Genomic DNA, 20,677 nt, shown 5'->3' with positions numbered 1-20,677 from the left:
TCATGTCCAAAAGAAAACATTTATTAAGTTTACATAGTGCATGAGCAAGGTGGAGAACACTACAAACACTGTATCAGTGGTTTGGTTTTTGGACAGCACTGGAAATGGTGATGCAGCTGCTCATGTCATGTCCCTGTTAGGAGGTATATGACACGCCATGAGGAGCCAAAGCTTTGCACTTCAGTTTGGGAAGTGCCCACCTTTGACATGTCCACTGCTTGCTCCTCTAGCGCCACAGTTCTGTGCTCAGCTGTCTACTTTTCCTCAATTTCACTTGGAACTTGTAATTTTAGTAAAAAAGCACATGTTTTTGAAACCAATCCTGCCAATCCACAAGACTGCTCCCCCTCCCATCCCATCCCAACTCATCCCATCCCCCATGCTCCCACCAACACATACCTCCTTCCCCTCCCTCTCACCCCGGTCACACAGCAAATATCCTGATGCTGCAGTTCCAAGCCATGTGTCCGCCCCAGCCTATGAAATCCAATGGTCTCTGACCAAGTCCCTTTGTTCACATGTCAATACAAAACACACAGTAGGAAAAAAACAAAACAAAAGGAGCCAGACACAAGAGGGAGACACACTGCCGGGCTCCAGCTCGGGTCTCTGAGCCCTTCAGCTAAGCTCCACAGCAGCTAGGCTCTTGGGATACCTCCTTCCACACTCAAGGCTGCAGGTCCCAAGATTTCCAAGGTGCATGGGAAAAGGAAGAAAGGAAGTAAACTACAAGTCTGTTTCTGTTTTAGGTTCCCCCATCCCTTTTGCTCAACCCAATGGCTGCTGGAGGATATTCTTGACTCTGAGAGGTCTTTTCCTGTCTTCCATTGAGACCCTGCCTGGGGACCAGGTTCACTGTAAGTCACTGGTTCCTCTCTGGAACATGGGCAATGGGTTTGGTAATGAGGGGAGGGAACAGAGCTTTTGTCTCACAGCAAGTGGGGGGGGAAGATGTCAGGGAAGGTGAGAGAAAAGAGCCAAAGGAAGCAGGTAAAGCTGACCCTCTGCTTGATGTTTGTACTCAAGACTTCTCCTTGGGGTGGCTTCAGTGTGCCAGCACCAGCCTGTTGTCCAGTCACCTCTCACAGCCTTGCTGAGAGAAAGCACGTGGCGGGGTGCTTTCTGCTGCTTCGTCCTCTGGCTGGCTGCCCTCCTGCCCGCTGGAGATCTCCGAGTCGCAGTCGAGCGCCTCATAGATGGTTGGCAGTGTGGTCTGCTGGCTGAGGCGCTTGCGCAGGCCCACGAGCAGCGGCTGTGGCATGGAGGAGACATCCACGTTGTTGCCAAGATCAACCCAAGCCAGGCAAGGGAACTTGTTCATGTCCTTCATGGCGTCGGTCAGCTCCTTCATGGTTGCCCGTGTCAGTCGGTTGCCATTGAGGGAAAGGTGAGTGAGCTTGGGTAGTGCCCAGAGGAAGGGCAGCAGCAGGCGAACCATGTCGTCGTTCAGCTCGGTGAAGCTCAGGTCCACAGAGGTGAGGTGGTCCCCGTTGTTCTGCAGGTAGTATGCCATGCGGTGGACATCTCGCATGGTGAGGGGAATCCCTGACAAATCCATGGAGTCCTGACTCACCTTCTTCTGCAGGCTGGTCTTCAGGCTGGGAAGGGGGAGAAAGATCATTAAGGGAACTGGTATCATCCATCTTTTACCCAAGTCACAGATCACCTGGGACAGGGAAGAACTCATTAAGAACATGGGCTAGAACATTAAGCAAAGGGTTAATAGAGCTCATTTGGGAAACAAGCACAAGGTTTGCACTATGCCTCTGGGCAGACTGTATCCTCAGGTTTTCCTGTATATTCTCAGCACTTACACATGAACTTTGCCAGAATTGGCTAAACATAGGATGCCAAAGTGTCTTCCACTAGCACATTTCAAAGGGTCTGTCTGTATCTGTGTGTACAGATGTTCATGCATGGAAAGCAAAAATAACCAAGGCAAGAAAATTTTTCAAGTGCACTGGTTTGGACTGTGTGGGCGCTGTTTGTGTGCCACCTCTTCAGGTGGATTTTGCAAATAGACTGTGTGGCAGGGCTGCTGCAGAGGACACCAGTGTTAAAAGGCTGATAAATGGGTATTTTATGAGGAAAGTATCTGCAGGCAAACTGCACTCCAGGAGTGGATTTACTGCATGTCCCTTTAAAAGCCTTCCCAAGCAGCCCATAGTCAGTAAGCAGCACCATTGGCTGCCTATTTGGGTCTCTGTGGTCAGCAGATCATCTGGGATCTGTTGCAGCTGTGAGGAGGCAAGGAGCACATAAGGGGGCTCAAAGAAACCCAGACAGATGGTGTCAGCCATTTCTTAGATCTGCTGCAGCTGTGAGGAGGTGGGGAAGTCATAAAGGGAGCTCAAAGAAATTGAGATGGTTTCAGCCATTTTGTTTGCTGTCTGCCTGGCAAGTGGAGTGAGGAAGAGGTAGGAAAACTTTACAGCAGGCAAAGCTGTGCTATGGGGCTGTTGGGTATGTGAAAGAAGATGAGATGTGGTGTTGTACAATGGACTGTGGGTTTCTGAGAGTGCTGTGAGAAGCAAGAACTGTGGGGTTATAGAAGCTGCTGGGGATATGTTGAAAGATCAAGGAGAAATGTATGTTGGTGTGAAGTAGGAGAGCCCAGTACCTTAGCATAAATGAGTCTTGCTGATCTTTCAGCCACATCTAACTTCAAGGATAAGGGAGACTTAGTAGAATCCCCTCTAGTGTTGTTAGTCATGTGCTCAGTTGATCTCGACGTGCCTTGCTGAGCTTGGGAGGAGCAGGGTGGGTCAAGAATTAACCACGAATATGAATGTCCCCACTCTTCCTATCTGGCTCTCTGTAGTGTCCTGCACACCTGTGTCACAGCCAGTCCCTGAGAGCAGTGGGGACATGGGGACATGCAATTCCCTCGGAGGAGGCTGCAGCACCACAGGAGCTCCCATGGCAGGTGAGAATGCCCTTATGAGCCTCAGTGTTGCCAGGCCCCTCTGTGGCTGCAGAGAGAATGTGATGCTGCCTCTACAGCTTTGCTTTACATATGCAGTCCATGGCATCCTGGAAACTCCAGTCCTGAATAATTCCCCCCCCAGCAAGTGTTAATAGGAGTGATTAAATGCAGATTAGTGCAACGGCCCCTTGTGCATGCACTCAAAAATGGCAAACCTGTAGCTGTGCTTCCTTGTAGGAGTGTGAGGTGGGAAGACCTCATGGCCTGCTCTGTCAATTCTCAAGCCCACAAATTCCTGCTCAGGGTTTAGCAGCACTCTGTTCAGGCTACTCCTGTGCATCCTTCTGCTTCCTGTGGGAATTCACTGTGCGAGGCTGCAAGCATGCATTTGAGCTCATGACCTCTCTTGATAGAGAGGTAATAAAAGCATGGACTAACTTATGTTCAGACCTAAATGTTTAAAATATCCTCATGATGTTTAGACTTTACATCACATACACTGCTCCTCAGTGGATCATGGGAGGAGTAAGGGGAGTAGTGCTTGTCTGTACTGTCAAACAGCAGATGCTGATGTACTGGTAGTTTATAACTGGTGTGGTTTATAACTGGTGTGAAAGAATGCAAGTGAGCTCTCCAAAGGGCCTTTGCTTGATGATTATCTCCAATATCAGGACCCCAGAGATAGGATTCTGAAGAATTAATGGCATTGCTCATAGCAGTGGTGCAGTTTAACTGCTGCAATAGCAGTAGGGTTTGTGAACTGTGTGTGCTGCAGTCTGGGTGGCAGTGGGATAGCCTTTATTTCCTGGTAATCCAAGAGATGCTTGCTATCATCCTAGGCTTCCTGGGAGACATATTTCTTCAGGTCTTCTGGAAAAACAATGTGTGCAATTTTTGTATAGTTTGGCACCAACCACTAGCAGTGGTGTAGCACAATGTGCCACAAAAGAGGCTTCAGCATATATAAAATCTTTTCAGAGACTGTCTCAAGGCTGGAAGAGTCTTGGATCTCCTTTATGCCATCTCCTATACAATATTATGCCTTTATCTGTGCTAGGTGTTTTATCTGGGCATTTGATATGAAGAATTTGTTCTAGCAAAACCAAGCATCAGAGGCACATTGGAAAGAAATGGCATTAGGTCAGATTAAGCCAGAAGAAATTAATCTGGAGAGTAAATGTGAATGTACAGGGGAAACAGCCCCCTGTACCCAGCAGGGGCTGATACAGGAGGAGAGACAAAAGCCTGCTCTGGCCCATGTTGGTGTAGAGTAAGACTTTGTTGGGGTGTGGGGGAATACAGAATAAGCAAGCATAGAATCACACCTATATTTACTTCAGTGCCTGTTTTATCCAAATGCAGCCTGGGCCTCCGGGAAATTCTCTTCCCTGGTGCTGTCAACCCATAACAGATCCCGGTGAGGGGGTAGAAAGGAGACATAAACATAGGGACACTCCCCCGGCCTCAAGCCTTATTCGAGTCTGTGCAAAGCCTCCTCTGACCTAGTAAGCCTTAGAGCTTCCAGTTTGGGATGGGAACCAGGCTGGAGTGGGGACCACTGGAGGGCACGTCTGAGCCGGCACCGCTCCCCCTGCTGGGCCTCAGCATTCAGGTGCCGTTTGTCCTACTGTGCCTGTAACAGCAGCTTTCTTCATAGGGTGGCAAGTTTGAATGGCTCTTGGAGTCCCCTTTTGAGTGACTTAACTCTGAGTGCAGACAGTGAAAGGAGATATGTCAAAAGGACAAAAGCAATTTGCTTGTCTGTCTCTGCCCCTTAAGCCTCCCCTCCTGTTGACTGCTATGGGGGACTGCAGCAGTTAAGTATGGATCGTGCTCTGACCAGACCAAGTACCTTCTGCTGCTCTTCCCAGCAACAAGCCAGTACCCCAAGGGGAGACCTTAATCAAGCAGACAAATTACATTTTCATAATTGATTCTTCAGACTGGTCTGCTCCTGGCTGAATGTGCTTAAATCCTCCAGCCTCTTGTCCTGTGCCAGGGCCCTCCCTCCTTTGCTGGCTTGTTTTCCTTTCCTTTCCTGTGTTTGCAGCTGCTTTTTGCCCTCATTTCTATACCTGCCAGGGTGACTCTGGTCCTTCTGTCTCAGCACTGTGGGCTCCTCCTGTGTTTAAGTTGTTGTCCTGCCTGTAAAAATAACTCCCTTAGGGATGTGTCTGTAGAAGTCTTGCCCTGGTGGACATAGCCCCTAATGCTGCAGCCAGGCCCTCAGCTCTCTGGTAAGTGCTGAAGCATGAGACCTGACTCTTCACGCATGCTTTGAACCCTGGCAGCTCTCCTCCTTGCCTGCTTCATGTTCTTGTGCAGCTCCAAGAGTTGCATCCACCATCTCTGGAGCAGGGCACAGAATAGCTGATGACTCCTCCTCTGTTGCTTTAGAGGGAAATATATCTGCTGGCAGAAACAGCACAGGGAGATGTGGGTAGATGCTTTCATCTGACACTTGGTATTTTTGGGGAGTTCTGCTAAGCTCTGTTTTTCTTGGGGTGGAGGGCAGGGGCACAATACACTGGACCCAAAGCTCTCTGACACTTGTGCTGCAGCTGAAAAAATGCCAGGGTTATTTCCAGGGAAATTGGTTATCTGTTATCCTCTAATTTCTGCAAGTAAAATCGGCTTAAAGCTTCAGCTGCAGAAGCTTTTTTCCTTTGTGTGAGACAAAGCAGCTACTTAGTGACATGGCTCTCCATGCCCATGGGAGTTGTGGGCAGAGGACTGCAAAGCACTGGAGGCTGGATTAACCTAATACTACTGCAACTGGCACTGTGTGTAGATTTATAATTGTGGGGATTTACATCTAACAGGGATCTGCACCCTGGATGCAGACTGTATTTGTATTATCTGCAGCAAGCTTAGAGAGGAAACAACCCTCCACTCCTTCTGATGCTGGAGAAATGGCTGCAAGTGAGAAATCCTGTGAAACTTTGGAGCAGGAAGCAAGGGCAGTCAGCAGCCTGTCCCCTACTGCCTGCCTGGAGCTAGGTGCAGCATCTGGTAAGGAATGGTGCTTGCCTGCCCTGCTATGTACAAGGGACCAGCACCCTGCTTGCAACCCTAGTCCAGCCCTTCTGAGGGAATGAGAGTTCATCTAGGTACATGAGCTTGTTTCTCACATCGAACAAGTAGTTCCTTGCATCATACCCAACTCCCTCATTAGGGTCTGGTCTTTTCTCCCACTTATCCCTTCTCTAGGTGCCCACTCTGCTCTTCAGTGGCCATTAGCCAGCAGTGTCCAGGTTGCGATCACCTCCAACAGCCTCTGCAGGTGCCTCTGCCTCCTGGTACTGCTGGGAACCCTGATCACGTGTAGTGTGTGGGTCTCTTTACACTGTAACATAAGGGGAGAGGACAGTTTCTGCCTCTCTACACAGTTTACTCACCAGCTCATGTCTGTCCAGCTGACATCTTCGTGAGCAGCAGCCTCTTAAAAACATTGTGTGAGGCAGTTCCTGTATTTCCATTTGATTATGGCCATGTGGCTTTAGTTAACTGACTGGTAGTCTCGAACTTGGCTTCCTGTCTCTAGAGCAGGAATGATGGTGCCTGTTTACCCTGTTGCATAAGGGTGACATGAAGCTCTAGTTAATATTCATCTCCTGCCATGTGAAGGCTAGGATCTAATCTGCCAGAGCAGTCATCTGCAGTCCTGAGTGATGTTTTCATGGGAAAAAACAAAACAAAACAAAACACCAACAAAGAGATAGAAAGCCCTTTAGAGCTGTTTCCTTGCAGTCTTGTGGACACAAGCACCTTCATTGCATTTTAAAAGTAAATCTAATGCTGCAATGTCTGAGCAGTGCACATCAGTGTCTGAGGAACAGAGCTATGAGCCCAGAAGGGGGATGCTCTGTTCACCCATCTTTGGATTAGCCAAGATGTTTCACAATGAAATTCACCCAAGTAAAACCATGGTGAGACTTGTGAAAAGGAAAGTGTAGCTGCATGCAGTTTGGGAATTATTAACCCCTTGCATAAAACTGCCTTTGTTCCCCTTTGTTCTTCCAGAACCAGTTAGTATGAAAAATCTGAGGGTTTTTCTCCATGCCAGGAACACCCTGCTTTTAAAGATCACTTCTGCTTTTAAAGATCACTCTGTATGCTGCCTGCTTGTTTTGTGGATTCAGGTTTGATCCTTTGCACTCAAGAAAGGAAGTAGTTCCACTGTAGTGGCCAGCTCTGGGGATGATGGAAGTGGATACATAGGTTTCCTGATGTGGCTTTGCCAAAACAGCTCAGTTGTAATTCACAGCTTGTTGATTGCAGGACTGGGCTGTGACCTAGGTCTGGCTTAAGTGGGGAGCAGGTTTGTGGTTAAGTTCTAGAGGAACATATCTGTGCATATCTGGAGCTCTCAGGTCTGATGCTTTGAGGACTCAGTCTATTTGTGAATACTGAGTATCTGGTTGAGCTCTATAGCATGAACAGTACAAGGCTACTTCTGCTTGATTGAAGTATAATTGGTTCTTAATAAAGATACAGTTCCAGATGTCCTGGCATTGCAGTGTATAGCAACAGGAGTGCTGGAAGAAATGTATCTTCTCCTTTTGGCTTTGTCAGTTTACGTGGGTGGCTCAGGTTTTGGGTCCCACTGGGAGCAGATGAGGATGTAACAACAGTTATTTTGTTTCTGACTCCCTGGGTTGCTGTTTAGCAGTGGGAGGGAACGCCTGATGTGTGATCCAGCTCCAGTCTTGGAGGTCCTTTCTATCTCCCACACCACATCTCTACAGCAGCCCAAACATAATTAAAACCTGGCAGATGCTCTAAGCATTCTGTATGGTTGGCCCTGTTAATTATCTCCTGGACCCATCTGACATGCTGCCAGAAAGAGGAAATCACATTTCAGAGGAGAACAAGAGGGTCCTGCATCAGCTTTGTAAAAGTCAGAAGCCAAAGCAAGGAGACCGCAAAAGCGAGAGGAGAATTCAGTTCCTGAGTGTGGTCTCCACCTCCCTGCTGTCCTAAATCCCCACTAGATTTTAGAAATGCCTTTGAAGTATTGCTGCTACACCTGTGCTTTTCATGGGACCTTGAGGGCAGGAAGGATACAAACCAAGGGCATGCGTTCAGAGACAGAGATTATGGTAAAATACTCTCACTAGCAGAGGGAAGTGGAGAATTCAGATCAGGTGAAAACATCCTGGCTGGACAAAATTAGGTCCTGATACCTGCAAACAAAGCAGCTTTTTCTTGCTTTCCTGCTACTGACAACATCCATTTTCTTGCAAAGACCTCAGATGCCAACTCTGCAGGTGCCTTTTGCTGCAGACTGCAAATCAGTTCCTCTCCACTCTTAAAAGAGAAAGCTCTGCTGTTTAATATTTAATGTAAATTATTTTGTGCCTTATGTAACACCTTGCAGCTGGGCCTGGCTGCCAGGCAGGGATGCCCATTTTAGATCTGTATTTCCTTCCATCTCACATTCCCTGGTTGCCCTCTCTCTGCTTGTGCTCACAGCTGCTCTCTGCCTGGCCAGTATTTTGGGCCTGACCTGTCTGTGTGGGATTTGGGTTCAGGGGGTCCAGAGCTCATCCTCTGGCTACAGTCCTCCTCTCTGTGTTGTTAGTGGTGAGTTTGTAGCAGGCAGTTCTCTGCTCTCCCTGGGCTGTGCAGTCAGAGCGAACACCTTCGCTTTTACAGTCTAGCCTGGAGTCCAATTGGAGAAGAGGTTTGGTCTGCTTGCAAACAGGAGTATGGAGGCAGAAGATTGAGTTAGTAGTGACAGAGAGGGATTTTTTTCCCTTGGAAATGCAGGGTTTCAGCAAAAGGGAGCTTGGAAAAGGATGGAGACGGCCATCAGCTCTCTTCATCTCCAACACTTATCTTTAAGCCTCTCTATCTTGGGAGGGGAAGGGGATGATGTCAGACCTGCTGTCTATATCCTGCATTTCCAGCACTCTGCAGGATCCCGTAGGGAAAATGTCATCTCACTGAGTGGGTGTGGAAAAGAACTCGCTCAGCTCTGGTCCCACAGTCTCGTTCTGTGCTGTGGTTCCCACCCGCAAACTGACAGGAACAGTCCTGTCCTGTGGGCTGCTTGGAGAGAGAGCAGTGAAACCCACACAGTGCTCAGGTTTGGTTGCAAAGTGGGGCTACAGGTATGAGAGGCAGATGGCCTGGAAATCATGGTATTAGGGATTTTTTTCCATAAGATGCACTGGGCATCTGCCTCAGAGACAAAATGAAAGGCACAATGGAAATGTCAGTTCCTGCAGGGAATTTTAAGCTGCTGCCACATGCATCAAAGACTGAAAGTCTCAGGAAAGCCCAAGACCATTCTCAGAGTGCTGCCAATTTTGCATTTCTTTTTAGCAATGCTGCATTTATACCTGTGAAGCTAGCGGAGCTGACATGAGCTCCTCTTTTCTTAGTCACTTCTCTGTCTTTTTTGCATTACTGGTGATCTGTGCCACAGGAACAGGCTTTGCTTGAAGAAAAGGGGAGGGTTTAAAAGAAGTAGGGGTGGCTTTTTGGTCTGCTTAGACAAGCCAGCAAGTGTTAAGGAGAGAAGAAATGTCAGTATCTGAACACGTTTGTGGAAAGCAGCTGCCATCCAGTAGCTGTCTGCGACCAGTGTGCTTGTGTCAGGTTCTCTGTGTGTAAGGCTCTGCATCATTCTGGGTCCCTCACCTGGTCCTGGCAGAGAAATGGGAGATAGTTAAGGATGGTCACCTCTCTGCCAGCCACCTCAAAGTGGTTCCTCCTGAATGGGGTGATCAGCTTGCTGTAGTACCTTGTTGTAGAGAAACAAGATAAACCAGGTGCCTTGAGTTGCCAATGAGTGGGTGTGAGTCCACCTGTGCCTGATTAGGACAGGCCCCATATTGGGCATGAGCAAGACCAGGGGGCCAATAAAGGTGGGACACACACCCACAGAGTAGAGCTCACTCTGGTGCAAGGCAATGGAGAAGCCAGCAGCTCGTTGAGCCTCAGGAGCAAGAAAGGCTCCTCCCGCTACATTTGGTGGAGAATGCGGGCAACTTGTGAAGAGCTGGCAACAGGAACATTCTTCCTGATTTGAAAAAGTGCCTGGGCTAACACTCTCCCTGAAAGGTATGACCAGCAAGCTCTTTGGATTGGAAACCCCTGAGCAGAGGGAAGCCAAGATAAGGATTCTCTCTTTGGAAACCCCTGAGCAGAGGGAAGCCAGGAGGATGGAATCCCATGAGGAAGGGTTAAAACCCGTGTATGGAATCCCATGAGGAAGGGTTAAATCCCGTAATCCCATGAGGAACCAGCAAGCTCTTTGGAAACCCCTGAGCAGAGGGAAGCCAAGATAAGGATTCTCTCTTTGGAAACCCCTGAGCAGAGGAAAGCCAAGAGAAGAGCAGATATAGGAGGGAGAAGAACAACTCAAGTTGGAAAAGCAGAGACTTTGTGAAAAGTGCCTGGCCTGACATTGAACGGTTTGCCTAGGCTGCAGCAGTGTGAGAAGCTAGGGTTAAATCCCGTAAGCTATAAGTGTATGTTTGTATGTTTAAGTTGTGTTAGTCTTGTGTCAGTCTTAGAAGCTAGGGTTAAGTCCCGTAAGCTATGTATGTTTGTGTCAGCCAAAAAAAATCCTGTGTATGTTTGTATGTTTGTAAGCTAGGGTTAAATCCTGTAAGCTATAAGTGTGTGTCAGTCGAAGCTAGGGTTAAATTCCGTAAGCTATATGTGTAAAAATGTGTAAAAATCCTGTAATCAGTGTTGTAAAAATGTGTGTGTGTAAAAATCCTGTAAGCTAGGGCAAATGGGGAAAGCTTTAAAAAAAAAAAAAACAAAAAATGGGGAAATGTAGAGAAACAAGATAAACCAGGTGCCTCGAGTTGCCAATGAGTGGGTGTGAGTCCACCTGTGCCTGATTAGGACAGGCCCCCTATTGGGCATGAGCAAGACCAGGGGGCCAATAAAGGTGGGACACACACCCACAGAGTAGAGCTCACTCTGGTGCAAGGCAATGGAGAAGCCAGCAGCTCGTTGAGCCTCAGGAGCAAGAAAGGCTCCTCCCGCTACACCTTGTAATGGGAGACTTTTGCCACAGGCAGGGAAGTTTTCCTTGGATAAACAAGGACAAAATGGGATGCAGAGCTGGGAGCTGGCTGCCCTTAGCACAGGGGTGTGTGTCTCTGTAAGGCTGCCAGCTTTGGTCATGCTTCTAGGGCCAAACACCCTGGGAGCCCTGCTGGCAGGGCTGGCTGCACTGTGCAGTCAGTGGAATTGATTTCAGTGCCCTTAGGAGAGGATGAAGAACTGTGAGACTACGTAAAAAGGAGTCAGTTGCAAACCAGATCTGAGAGAGGGGCACTGACCCTGTGCTGCTTGGCTGGGGTTTTCTGAGACTGAGCAAAGGCTGCCGTGCAGGTTTTCTGTTCTGCATTTTCCTGAGAAGGGCAGTAGTGGCAGACTGGGGTGGTGCTTGGCTACAGGAGGGTTTCTTCTGGCAGATCCCCCCTCTCCATGCCTGCTGTCCCCTGCAGGCTGCTTACCACACTTGGGACTTCCTCCGGGGCATGCCGTGCCGGTGCCATTTCGAGTGGGGAGTGAGGTGATAAATCAGCTGCCTGCAGATCCTGTCAGAGGATTTCCAGGGGTCATATTCCTGAAAGTAAAGAGAGAGCTTGGCCTCCGTGTGCACCGCAGCAGAATAGGAAGCAAGGGGGAGGACATAGGAAGGTGGGAAAGGATCAGGGATGGTAATGGAGCAGGGAAATGTATACAGGGGAAGAGATGTGAAGAGGATGAAAGAGAAATGCTGCAAAGGCTTGAGATGCCCCTGTGCCACATGCCATCTCCTCCTGGAGTGAAGGAGGACCAGTAGCTCTGCACTGCCAGGGAGAACTGTAGCCCAGTCACCATGTTCTTGCCCAGAGTGGGGCTACATTTTCACACACTGCAAAGGATCAAGTGGAACTCAGAAGAGGGGATTATTTTCTAGAGCTGTGGCACAGTGTCCTGCTCTAAGCCAGGAAGGCAAGACTACCTGTCAGTGTGAGAAGGGCTCTGTGCAAGGACCCCATGTCTCTCCATTTTCTCTCCAAAAGATCTCTGCTTTCAAAAAAACCCAGTGTGGGGCCAGCATGGGCATCTCAGCTCCTCACTTCTGTATCCTTGGCAGCACCATCCCCAGCTGTGCAAACAAGGTACCAGCTCTGTGTTTCAGGACTATGCTAAAACTCTATCAATTACCTTGTTGTCATTCTTCCCGAACTCCAACTGGTTATAGGTTTCCAAGCTAATCATCTGTTCTTATGTGGAAAGTTCAGCAGTCAATACCCTTACCCCACCCCCCCAAGCGTTTCTTCCTGGATGAGATGTGCCCTGGGACATCTCTGCTCCTCCTGCAGCAAGAGGCCAGGAGACAGAGAACCAAAGTTCCCCATACTCCATCTGAATTACCTGCAGTCCGCTCTGCTCCTGGAGGTTTGAGTTTAGGAGCTTCTCAATGTCAGCAGTTGCCTCAAGCCCCTGCAGTAACTAGTCAGGAAAAGATGACAGCAGGACAGTCACTACTTCCCTGGGTTTATTTTTGCACTGGGGTGTGCAAAAGGCTGGGATGTCTGCTCCCTCTATCCTATTTTCCAAATGCTGACAGACACCTGCATTCCCATTCCTCAGTCCTCCAGCTGTGGTGCAATGTGTGCATTTAGGGATTTGATAGGTAAACACAGAGCAAAGCTGTCAGGGAATATGCTAATTTATTCTTTATTGCAAGTGGTGGAAGTGCTGTATTGTGGGCCAACAGCTGTGCTGAGACTTTCCCAATCAGCTGAACTCCCCAGGGATGTGCTGCCAGGGGCTGTGCCAAGTGGTGAGGAATCCCAGCCTCAGTGCTGAGCATCCCCTGATCCCTGTCCTAAATCCCCTAGGAACCCTGCAGGGAATGGCCCTTGCCCTTGGGTTACACACCCTGTTGTAGACTACTGCTGTGCTGGCAAGGCTGCTACTGGCACCCAGCTGTCATCTGCAACTGCAAACCTTTCCAAGTGGGTGCACGTGCACACCAGGCTTCAGCACAGAAGCTGGCACAATGTTCTGCTAGTGTTTGTTGGCTCACAACTCAGAATTACCCTCCTGTTTCTTCCCGTGTCCTCACTGATTTAATTTTCACTGACAGACTGGGAATTGCACTCAGCCTGCTTGCTGGAAATGCAGTTAAGCAGCAACCAGATGCTCAGCCAGGGTCAGAGAGGGGATGTGGTGTGCTGATGGGTGTGCTGGGGAGTGTGCTGGTGCTGCAGGGTGCCAAATCTCTTCAGCCCCTCAGTTAAACACCTTTTGGCTTTGAAGGGCAGGTCAGGTACTGAACATCTTTCCTAGGAATTAGGAAAATCTTATCCATATGATGCTCTGTGTTTGAGATGGTCTGGTAGAACAGCTGGAGATGAGATCAAGTGAAGTATGGTTAAGAGGTACTACTGCTGCAATCCACCCCCTTTTTAGACACTTAATTCTACAAAAATTACATCTGAAAAGATTTTTGAACCTCTAGGGCATACTAGTGAATAGGGCACCATCATCTACTTCATGTTTTTATCTGGCCTTTACTATCTCACCAAGTGTACTATTGGTGCAAAAAATAAATTCCTTATTTCTGTGTGCATAGCAACTTCTTCCTTCAGCTGCATTCATGTTGTGAGGTAGTTTTAAATGTTTTCTACAGAAATTGGCACAACATTCTATATGCTGCTTCTCCAATGGCAAAACTGGCTGGTTCTGAAGGACTGCAGAGCACCACCCAGCACCAGTCACCCCATTTGCACTCTCCTTGCATGGGTACTATGTCACAAAATGTGCACTGAGCTGAGGGAAGGGTTCACCTTTTTGGGACACTGCAGATCTCTAGCAAGGCTCATCAGCAAGTCATGGGAGATGGGATCCACCAAGTTGAGGAAAGTTGCATTTTTGTAGAGGACTTCGTTGAGGAATGTTCCTTCCAGTCCCAGGTCCTACAAGAAAAACAGTCAGTCAAATACATGGGCTCCTTTAGATCTATAACCATGAGGTGTCTTGAAATCAAAGTAAGTCCCATGAGGTGCCAGCCGATTGCTCAGTACAGGAAACTGTCCAACAAAGGTGAAGCAACTGTGTCTTGCCCAACATTACTGTGCTGGGGGATGTGGATGGCTAAAGAGCTGAATGAGATGCAGTGTGAAGTTGAGCTAGGCTCACTAAGGACTGACTGCCTTGTTTCCACCTATCACAAGAAGGTGAGACCGATAGAATTTCTAGGCTGGCTGGAGTCCAGAGAGAATTAGCTCCAGAGAAATTTAAGAGTTTTGTCAGCTTCTGTGTGTGAATGTGCTGAAGGAGCTGAGCAGGAAGGCTGGCTCTAAATTTGCTTCTCCAATCTCAGCTTTTCTGAAAGAATCAAACCTTTACCAGGTACCTAGATATTGTCATAGCCCTGGCAGTGGGTGGCTGAGTAAAGTCCTGCCCATTAGGGTGAGTTTAGCTGTGCTTTGAATTTCTTGGTGAGTGCTAAGCTTTTGGATGTAACTGTAGACTCAGAGGTAGCTCTGTGCAACACTCACAAGGAATCCTCTTGCCTTCTTCCACAGTGTGAACCAGCTGAACATCGCTGATCCATGCAATTTACCTGCATGGACCAGTACAGGGGGCAAATTTGGACATGCTGGAAGAAACTTCAGCATCCTTGGGAACAAAAAGCCTTCCCAGGGGCTAGGTGGGTGGTACTGTAAAGGGCAAGACTGGGTTTTGCTAAGAGGAGAGTGAAGATCTATCATATGACAATAGCTATTACAATCAAGAGATACCATAGAGCTGTGGGGGGAAAAAAGAAAAGTAAGCATCTGGGAAAGAGATCACATACTCACATGGAAATACCCTGAGGGCAAAAAAGAAAATACCCTGGGGTTAGAAATCTATAACAAAAAGGCTCCCTAACAGGGACAGTGCTGTGTTTGATTCAGTTGACAAAGAGGGTTCAGCTGAGGGAGGAAACAAGTCCTCTGCCCATTCTATATGCTGCTGCCAGGAGAAATGAATAAGCAAATGGGTGCCCCATATGTTCACGCTGCTCCACTGAATGTGTGCTTCAGGCACTACCCAGTGAAAGATGCACTGACAGAAAAAAAAAAAAAAAAAAGCTGAGTATATGCACAAAACACAAGCGCACCAGTAGGTTGTGTTATAGATGACAGAGAGGTGGGATCTTAGGAGTAAGCAGCAATCAAAGCCAGTGCTGTATCCATTCTCTCTTGCTCTGGACTGAGCACACACCAAAGAGACCATTGCTATAAGATCTGATGGAGGAAGGCAGAATAAACTAAATGCTTTTCAGCCCTATAACTGACTGTACACCAATGATACCCATAAGTAAACAAGGAACCTGAGCAGTGGCTCAGTCCTGAAGGACAGACAACCACAGACACAGCTGGATGTGGGCCAGGAGGGTACCAAGACATCCTGCCAGTGTCTCAACCATAAGGCTTCAGGGAAGTGGAGCCTCCTACGCCAAGTGTAATAGGCACAGATGAAGAAAGCTGCTGAGAGGGTGGCATGGCTGGGCATGCAGCAGTGGATGTCAGAGCTGTAATTAAACTCCCCCAAATGGAGATATACCATTAAGATGAACCTGCATTCCCATTATAAATCCTGCCTGCAAGGGTTTTATACATAATATAGCTGTAAATATCCTCTTCATGGTGATAGCACACAAATTCTTAGCCTAAGGGTATTTTCTGGTTCATCTTATTTGTTTCCCTCCCTTCCTCATTCCTTGGAAAATTTTGTACCATCTAAGGAAAGGGCTGCTGTAGACATCATAATATTTTAAGGCTTGCCAGTTCTGTTGGCTTAATGCTGTTATCTTGAAAAACGACACCTGGCCATTGTCTCAGCACAGGAAAATGAGATTATACCAGACTTTTTGCTGCTGTAAGCCTAATGTCTCCCCTGGCTTCAGCTGAGTGATGCCCACTTGCACCAGCAGGAAATCTGGTCTGTCTTGCAGGTGTATATCTGAGACTGGAAAGATGATGTGTGATGGAGCTGCCTGAGTGTTCCTGCACAAAGCAATTGTACCTGAGTGTACACCTGTACTTTGCAATTGTTCTCTGCACAGTCTCCTAAAATGCTGGGATCTTGCATCTCTAGGTGGCCCTGCTCTGGCAGGGGGGGTTAGACTAGATGATCTTTCGAGGTCCCTTCTAACCCCTAGGATTCTATGATTCTATGATTCTATGATCTCTTACTGGATCTGCTTCTGGCTGCATTGCTTGCTTTAGCCTATTAAGACTTCCCAACATCCTAGGAGCAGACTGCAGCCCTTTGTGGTCTGCAAACCACAGGTCAAAAACCACTGGCAGATAGAGTTAGATCCTGCAGGATACATCTGCAGGTCTGGATAAGGTCTGTGTCTGCTGGGAGCAGCCAGCTGCCTTGCAGGAGGAGGCACACACAGGGAGCCCATGTCCTTCACGCTGGCTGAGTATATCTGTTCATTTGGGAAGGCTGCTATTCCAGTCCCACCACTTGCTCTGCATTCTTTGAGGTGTTTGCACTCTGGTCCAAGGAAGAGTGTGAGGTATGGTGTTAAATATCCTCACTGTCTACTAGAATGAACAAGATAATCTCTCTTTTTACAGGTAACAAAACAGACCCTCGCCTGGGACACAGTAATCCGTGACTCCTGAGAGTGAGACTGCCAAGGTAAGCCTCTGTCTGAGGAGGGATGTGTTAGGGACCAAGCTAAAGGCTGACTGTAGTGGAGTGAGGGAAATGGTAAATAAGAAAAGAGGCTGCTCATCTGGTGCTCTGAAGCTGACATCAGACATGTGGGGAAGACTGGTTCTGATTCCAGGATCCCAGAGTGGCTGACAGTTTTGTTCAGTTGTTGAATGGGGTGGTGTGCATTAGTGGTGTAGCCGCCTCTGAAATCACACAATGAACCAGAGGTTTTGGGGTGGTGTTGGGTGGGTGGGTTCCTGTCTTACTTGGCAGAGGAGGGCTGTGCTGTGACTACAGCATGCACATCCCACTGCTCTGTGGGGATGAACAGCAGATGAACAGCAGGTCACTGTTTCAACATGGACAGGCAGAGATAGGAACCATGAATAACAAGGGGAGCTGGAAGGCAGTGGACAAAATGTGTGTTCAAGATATGGTAATTCTCAGCACAAATGTGAGGATGCTTAGCAGAGCATGAAAGCAGCTGGCAGGCTGCATTGAAAGGAGGGCTCAGAAATGGCTCTCCATTCCAGATGGCTCTGTGACTTAGCATTCAAGCCGTGGCTATTCACAGAGGGATGTTCTTGAGACCTCCAAGGTCTGTGAGGATTTTTAGTGCTTCAGTATCAAGGAGAGATGCTGAGCTCTACAGAAAATAGTTCTGTATTTGTGGCCTCTGGCATACCCTACAAAAGTCTGTTCACATTACATTGCTGTGTTCATGAAGAGAGTGGTTGCCTTTTTTTTTTCTGCATGAGCTTCTTGAAACAGTGCCTTCCCAAAGATGTCTTTGAAATCCCATCCAACCCTTGTCTGCCTCACTGGTGCACACATAAAGGCTTTCTGCAGAAACTGTAAATTGTTACTCATGAGTGTGGAACTTGCTAATGGCCCAGGGCACTGACCACTACTGCTGGATGTGTTTTAAAACCCATGACATTCAGAGCAGAGACAGGGTATTATCTGAGGAAGTAATATAAACTAAGAACTGATGGTGTTTTGTGTCCAAATCACTGGGAGGATTTGTCTCCTATGCTACTGATTGCAGTTGCCTGCAGTTTGGGGGAGCTGGGTTTGCCTGAAAAGTGATGGTAGCAGTGAGTGATGGAGGGGATGGCTCTGTTCCAGCAGCAGGGCTCTGTCCTCAGCATCATTTTGGCACCACTCTGACTGCACAGTGGCTTTTCTGTTCCTGAATGGAGGCAGACAGAAACAAGCTCCTACTGATACACTGACCCCTTTACCTCTCCTCTCAGCCTAGACTGGCCCAGAAGTCTTCTCCAAAACCATTTTGGATTCTCCCAACGACAGATCTTGCCCAACCTGCTTGGGTGGGCATAACAGGATGTGGTGGCAGTGGGATGGCACAGGCTTTTCTCTCGGGGGACATCGATCCCAAGCACACGCAGGGGCTGGCAGAGAGGGATATGAAGGGGGGCAGCTGAGGCTTGGACACCCCTTTTCCTGAGCACAGCTCCCTCCCAGTCCCCAGACACTCGAGCCAGGTGCCCCTCACCCGGTCGGGGTCACGGAAAGGAGGCAGGGAGCCAGGGCCGGTGTCGCTTCCCGCCGCGGCGGGGACCGAGCGAGGCGGCTCCCGCACCGCCGGGGCACGGAGCGGCGAAAGGCAGCACAAAGAGCCCGGCCGCCCCGCACCGCCGAGGAAGGGGGGGCTTTTGACCCCCGGCCGGGCACCGCAGCCCCTGGCCCGGCCGGCACCGCCCGCGCCCCGCACAGCCTTTTGTTGCCGGCCCTGCCTGCCCCTCCCATCCCGCCCGCGGCATTTACCTTCCTGAGCAGCCGGAGGATGTGCACGGCGTGCTCCCGCTTGTGCTCCCGTATGGTGGCCTGGATCTCCCGCAGCCATCCCACCCGCCGCACGTAGGGCGCCGGGGAAGCTTTCCGCAGCACCCCGGGCAGCTTCTGCGGGTGTAGGAGCAGGGAGGAGAAGTGGAAGTCGCCCCGGCCGCCGTCCAGCCTGTGGGCGCAGGACTCCTCGGTGCTTTCCTCCTCCAGGCTGCTCTGCCGGCTGAGCCGGGAGCCCATGGCCGCCCTCCGGCCGCGATGCCGTCGCACCGCGCTCCGGACCGGACAGGCACCGGGCTCTGGACCGGGGGAGGTGCCGGTAGAGGCGGGGGGTCCTGGCCGCCCCGCCCGGCCGGCTCCGCCCCGGCTCCCCGGCTGGTGATTCCCGGCGCTCCCGGAGCAGCAGCTCCCCAGGGGTATTTTATGTGCTCGGGTCCCTGCCCCAGCACCCGCCTCCCCAGCGGCTTGGCAGCCGCCGCTGCATCTTCTCCCGGAGGCGCCTCCTCCTCCCGGGTTTGTTCTGCCGAGAGATGCTCGGTGGAGAAGACAAAGAGAGAAGCGGATAAAACTGGGACTGCTCCTTGCAACCAGGCATTTTGGAGAGCATTTTTTTCTAGGACAAACTCTTTGAACACTTCAAAAGGTTGTCAAGATTAATATCGGTTCAAAACACGCCATCTGGCTGGGACAGCTTTTGTGGGCTGTGTTTTCTATCAGTTTACTCTTGAATCCAGAGGAGGTGTTTATAGGAATGTAGCAAGTGGCAAGAATTTTGCCCACCTCCAGTCCCTCTGCAACTGACAGTGGAATGCTGACACTGTTCCTTACCTGTGATGGTTAGAAATTTGTATGTCTTGTACGTGTTCCTGTTTAGCACATGCTTTTCCTCATACAGAATCAGTACTATCCAACAAGATGGTAAAAAAACAAAGCCTGGATCCCATGTCCAAGCACTGAGATTTTGCAGGCAGCTGAGTCATGCTTCCAGTATAACCAGTGGCTCAGCTGGACCCACTTTCTACAGCTGGAGCCATGGGCTCTCTTCTGTTCAGGACCATTGCTACGCTGAGCCCATGTGCCCATGGCTGACCACAAGTCTTGCACACAGGGCAGGAGTGTCTGGTAGCAGCATTGTGAGGGCAGCACAGCTTAAAGCAGCAACCTGGAGTTCCCACTGGCTGGTGCATCCATTAGAAAAAGTATCATTTGATTCATTTACAGAAGAATCTGTTGTTGTAGCCATTGCAGCCTTTTCCAAATACTCCACGGGTGACCTTAGTCTGGCTTGAAGAGACAGGGACAAAATGGGGCTGGACTCTGCAGCACTCCAGCCAATGCATCGATTTTGTAACAGTGTATATGCAGGTCTCTAACCACGATAAAAATCCTGACTGTCTGTCTCTCTGTTATTCCACTCCTTGGTCTAGCTAAGCACCTGCAAGAGAGAAATTAGTATCGACACATCCTGAGGTATTGCTGAGCCTGACTCAGGCTAATCCCATTTGGAGAGAGTAGATGCTGAGTAAGGAATTCAGGATCTGGTCAGAGATCTTTGAGAGACGCTGGGTCAGGAGCAAACCACTTGTGTGGGGTACAGCACTACAGCTACAGGAGTGTCACTGGGAGCAAAGGGCAGAACAAAAACTTCCTTGCTGGAACAACGGGTAAAGGTGTCAGTGGAGGGTTGAGAGGTGGACTTCCCCCATTGTCTGGCAACTGGACAGGCTGCCCTAGATCTGTGCTTCTGCTTGCTCTGTCCTGTGAATGCTGCTGAAAGGAGGGGCATCAAGAGTTAGGTGTGTAACCAAAGGATCAGTTTAATAGCAGAACAGCTTTTAATGTCTGAATTTTCTCATGCCTTATCTCTGAAAGTCAGGAGTAGGAAACACAGTCTGCAGTTTACACTTAGGTGTAGATGAGACCACATGCATTGTTCTGAGGTGGGATAACCAGGGTAAGCAAGAGGCCCAGAGGGATATAGCACTGTAACCAGGATACCTTTTCCTCTGCCTGGGACTTGCAAATACCCCACCACAGAACAAATCCTCTTAATAAACAGTTGCAGGAGCAGTTCAGCTGTTCCTGTACTGTGTGCTGTAAAAAGGGAAACACTACAATAGCATGAATAATAGGAGCTAATGAGACACAATGCTCTGCTTGGTTTTACTGAAGGAGAATGGCTGGCTGGCAGTTCTTCGTAGACTAAAAGATAAACCTGCCCTCTCTATGTGTGCACTTTCAAAAGGCAAATGACAG

The 20,677-nt window shown here is 49.1% G+C and overlaps 1 protein-coding gene across 1 annotated transcript; it reads right to left on the bottom strand.

Annotated features, from left to right (window-relative positions):
• Positions 1-701: 701 nt before the first annotated feature.
• Positions 702-18,726, bottom strand: LRRC75B (leucine rich repeat containing 75B). The gene is made up of 4 exons (XM_030460780.1): positions 18,404-18,726; positions 13,744-13,872; positions 11,413-11,525; positions 702-1,598 (listed from the first exon to the last, which is right to left on the bottom strand). The coding sequence occupies exons 1-4, from the start codon at positions 18,659-18,661 to the stop codon at positions 1,076-1,078; spliced, it is 1,023 nt and encodes a 340-aa protein (XP_030316640.1). The 5' UTR covers positions 18,662-18,726; the 3' UTR covers positions 702-1,075.
• Positions 18,727-20,677: the final 1,951 nt, after the last annotated feature.

This window comes from Calypte anna, chromosome 15 (genome assembly GCF_003957555.1).
Source record: "Calypte anna isolate BGI_N300 chromosome 15, bCalAnn1_v1.p, whole genome shotgun sequence".
In the NCBI taxonomy this organism is placed as follows: Eukaryota; Metazoa; Chordata; class Aves; order Apodiformes; family Trochilidae; genus Calypte; species Calypte anna.
This window is presented reverse-complemented; position numbering and strand designations above follow the sequence as displayed.

Excerpts from the sequence above, each read along its gene's own strand:
- LRRC75B (XM_030460780.1), bottom strand. The coding sequence starts at position 18,661 with ATGGGCTCCCGGCTCAGCCGGCAGAGCAGCCTGGAGGAGGAAAGCACC. Across the intron at positions 11,526-13,743 it reads ATCTGCAGTGTCCCAAAAAG|GAATATGACCCCTGGAAATC; the intron begins GTGAACCCTTCC and ends CTTTACTTTCAG. Across the intron at positions 1,599-11,412 it reads CGGAGGAAGTCCCAAGTGTG|CCTGAAGACCAGCCTGCAGA; the intron begins GTAAGCAGCCTG and ends CCCCCTTCCCAG.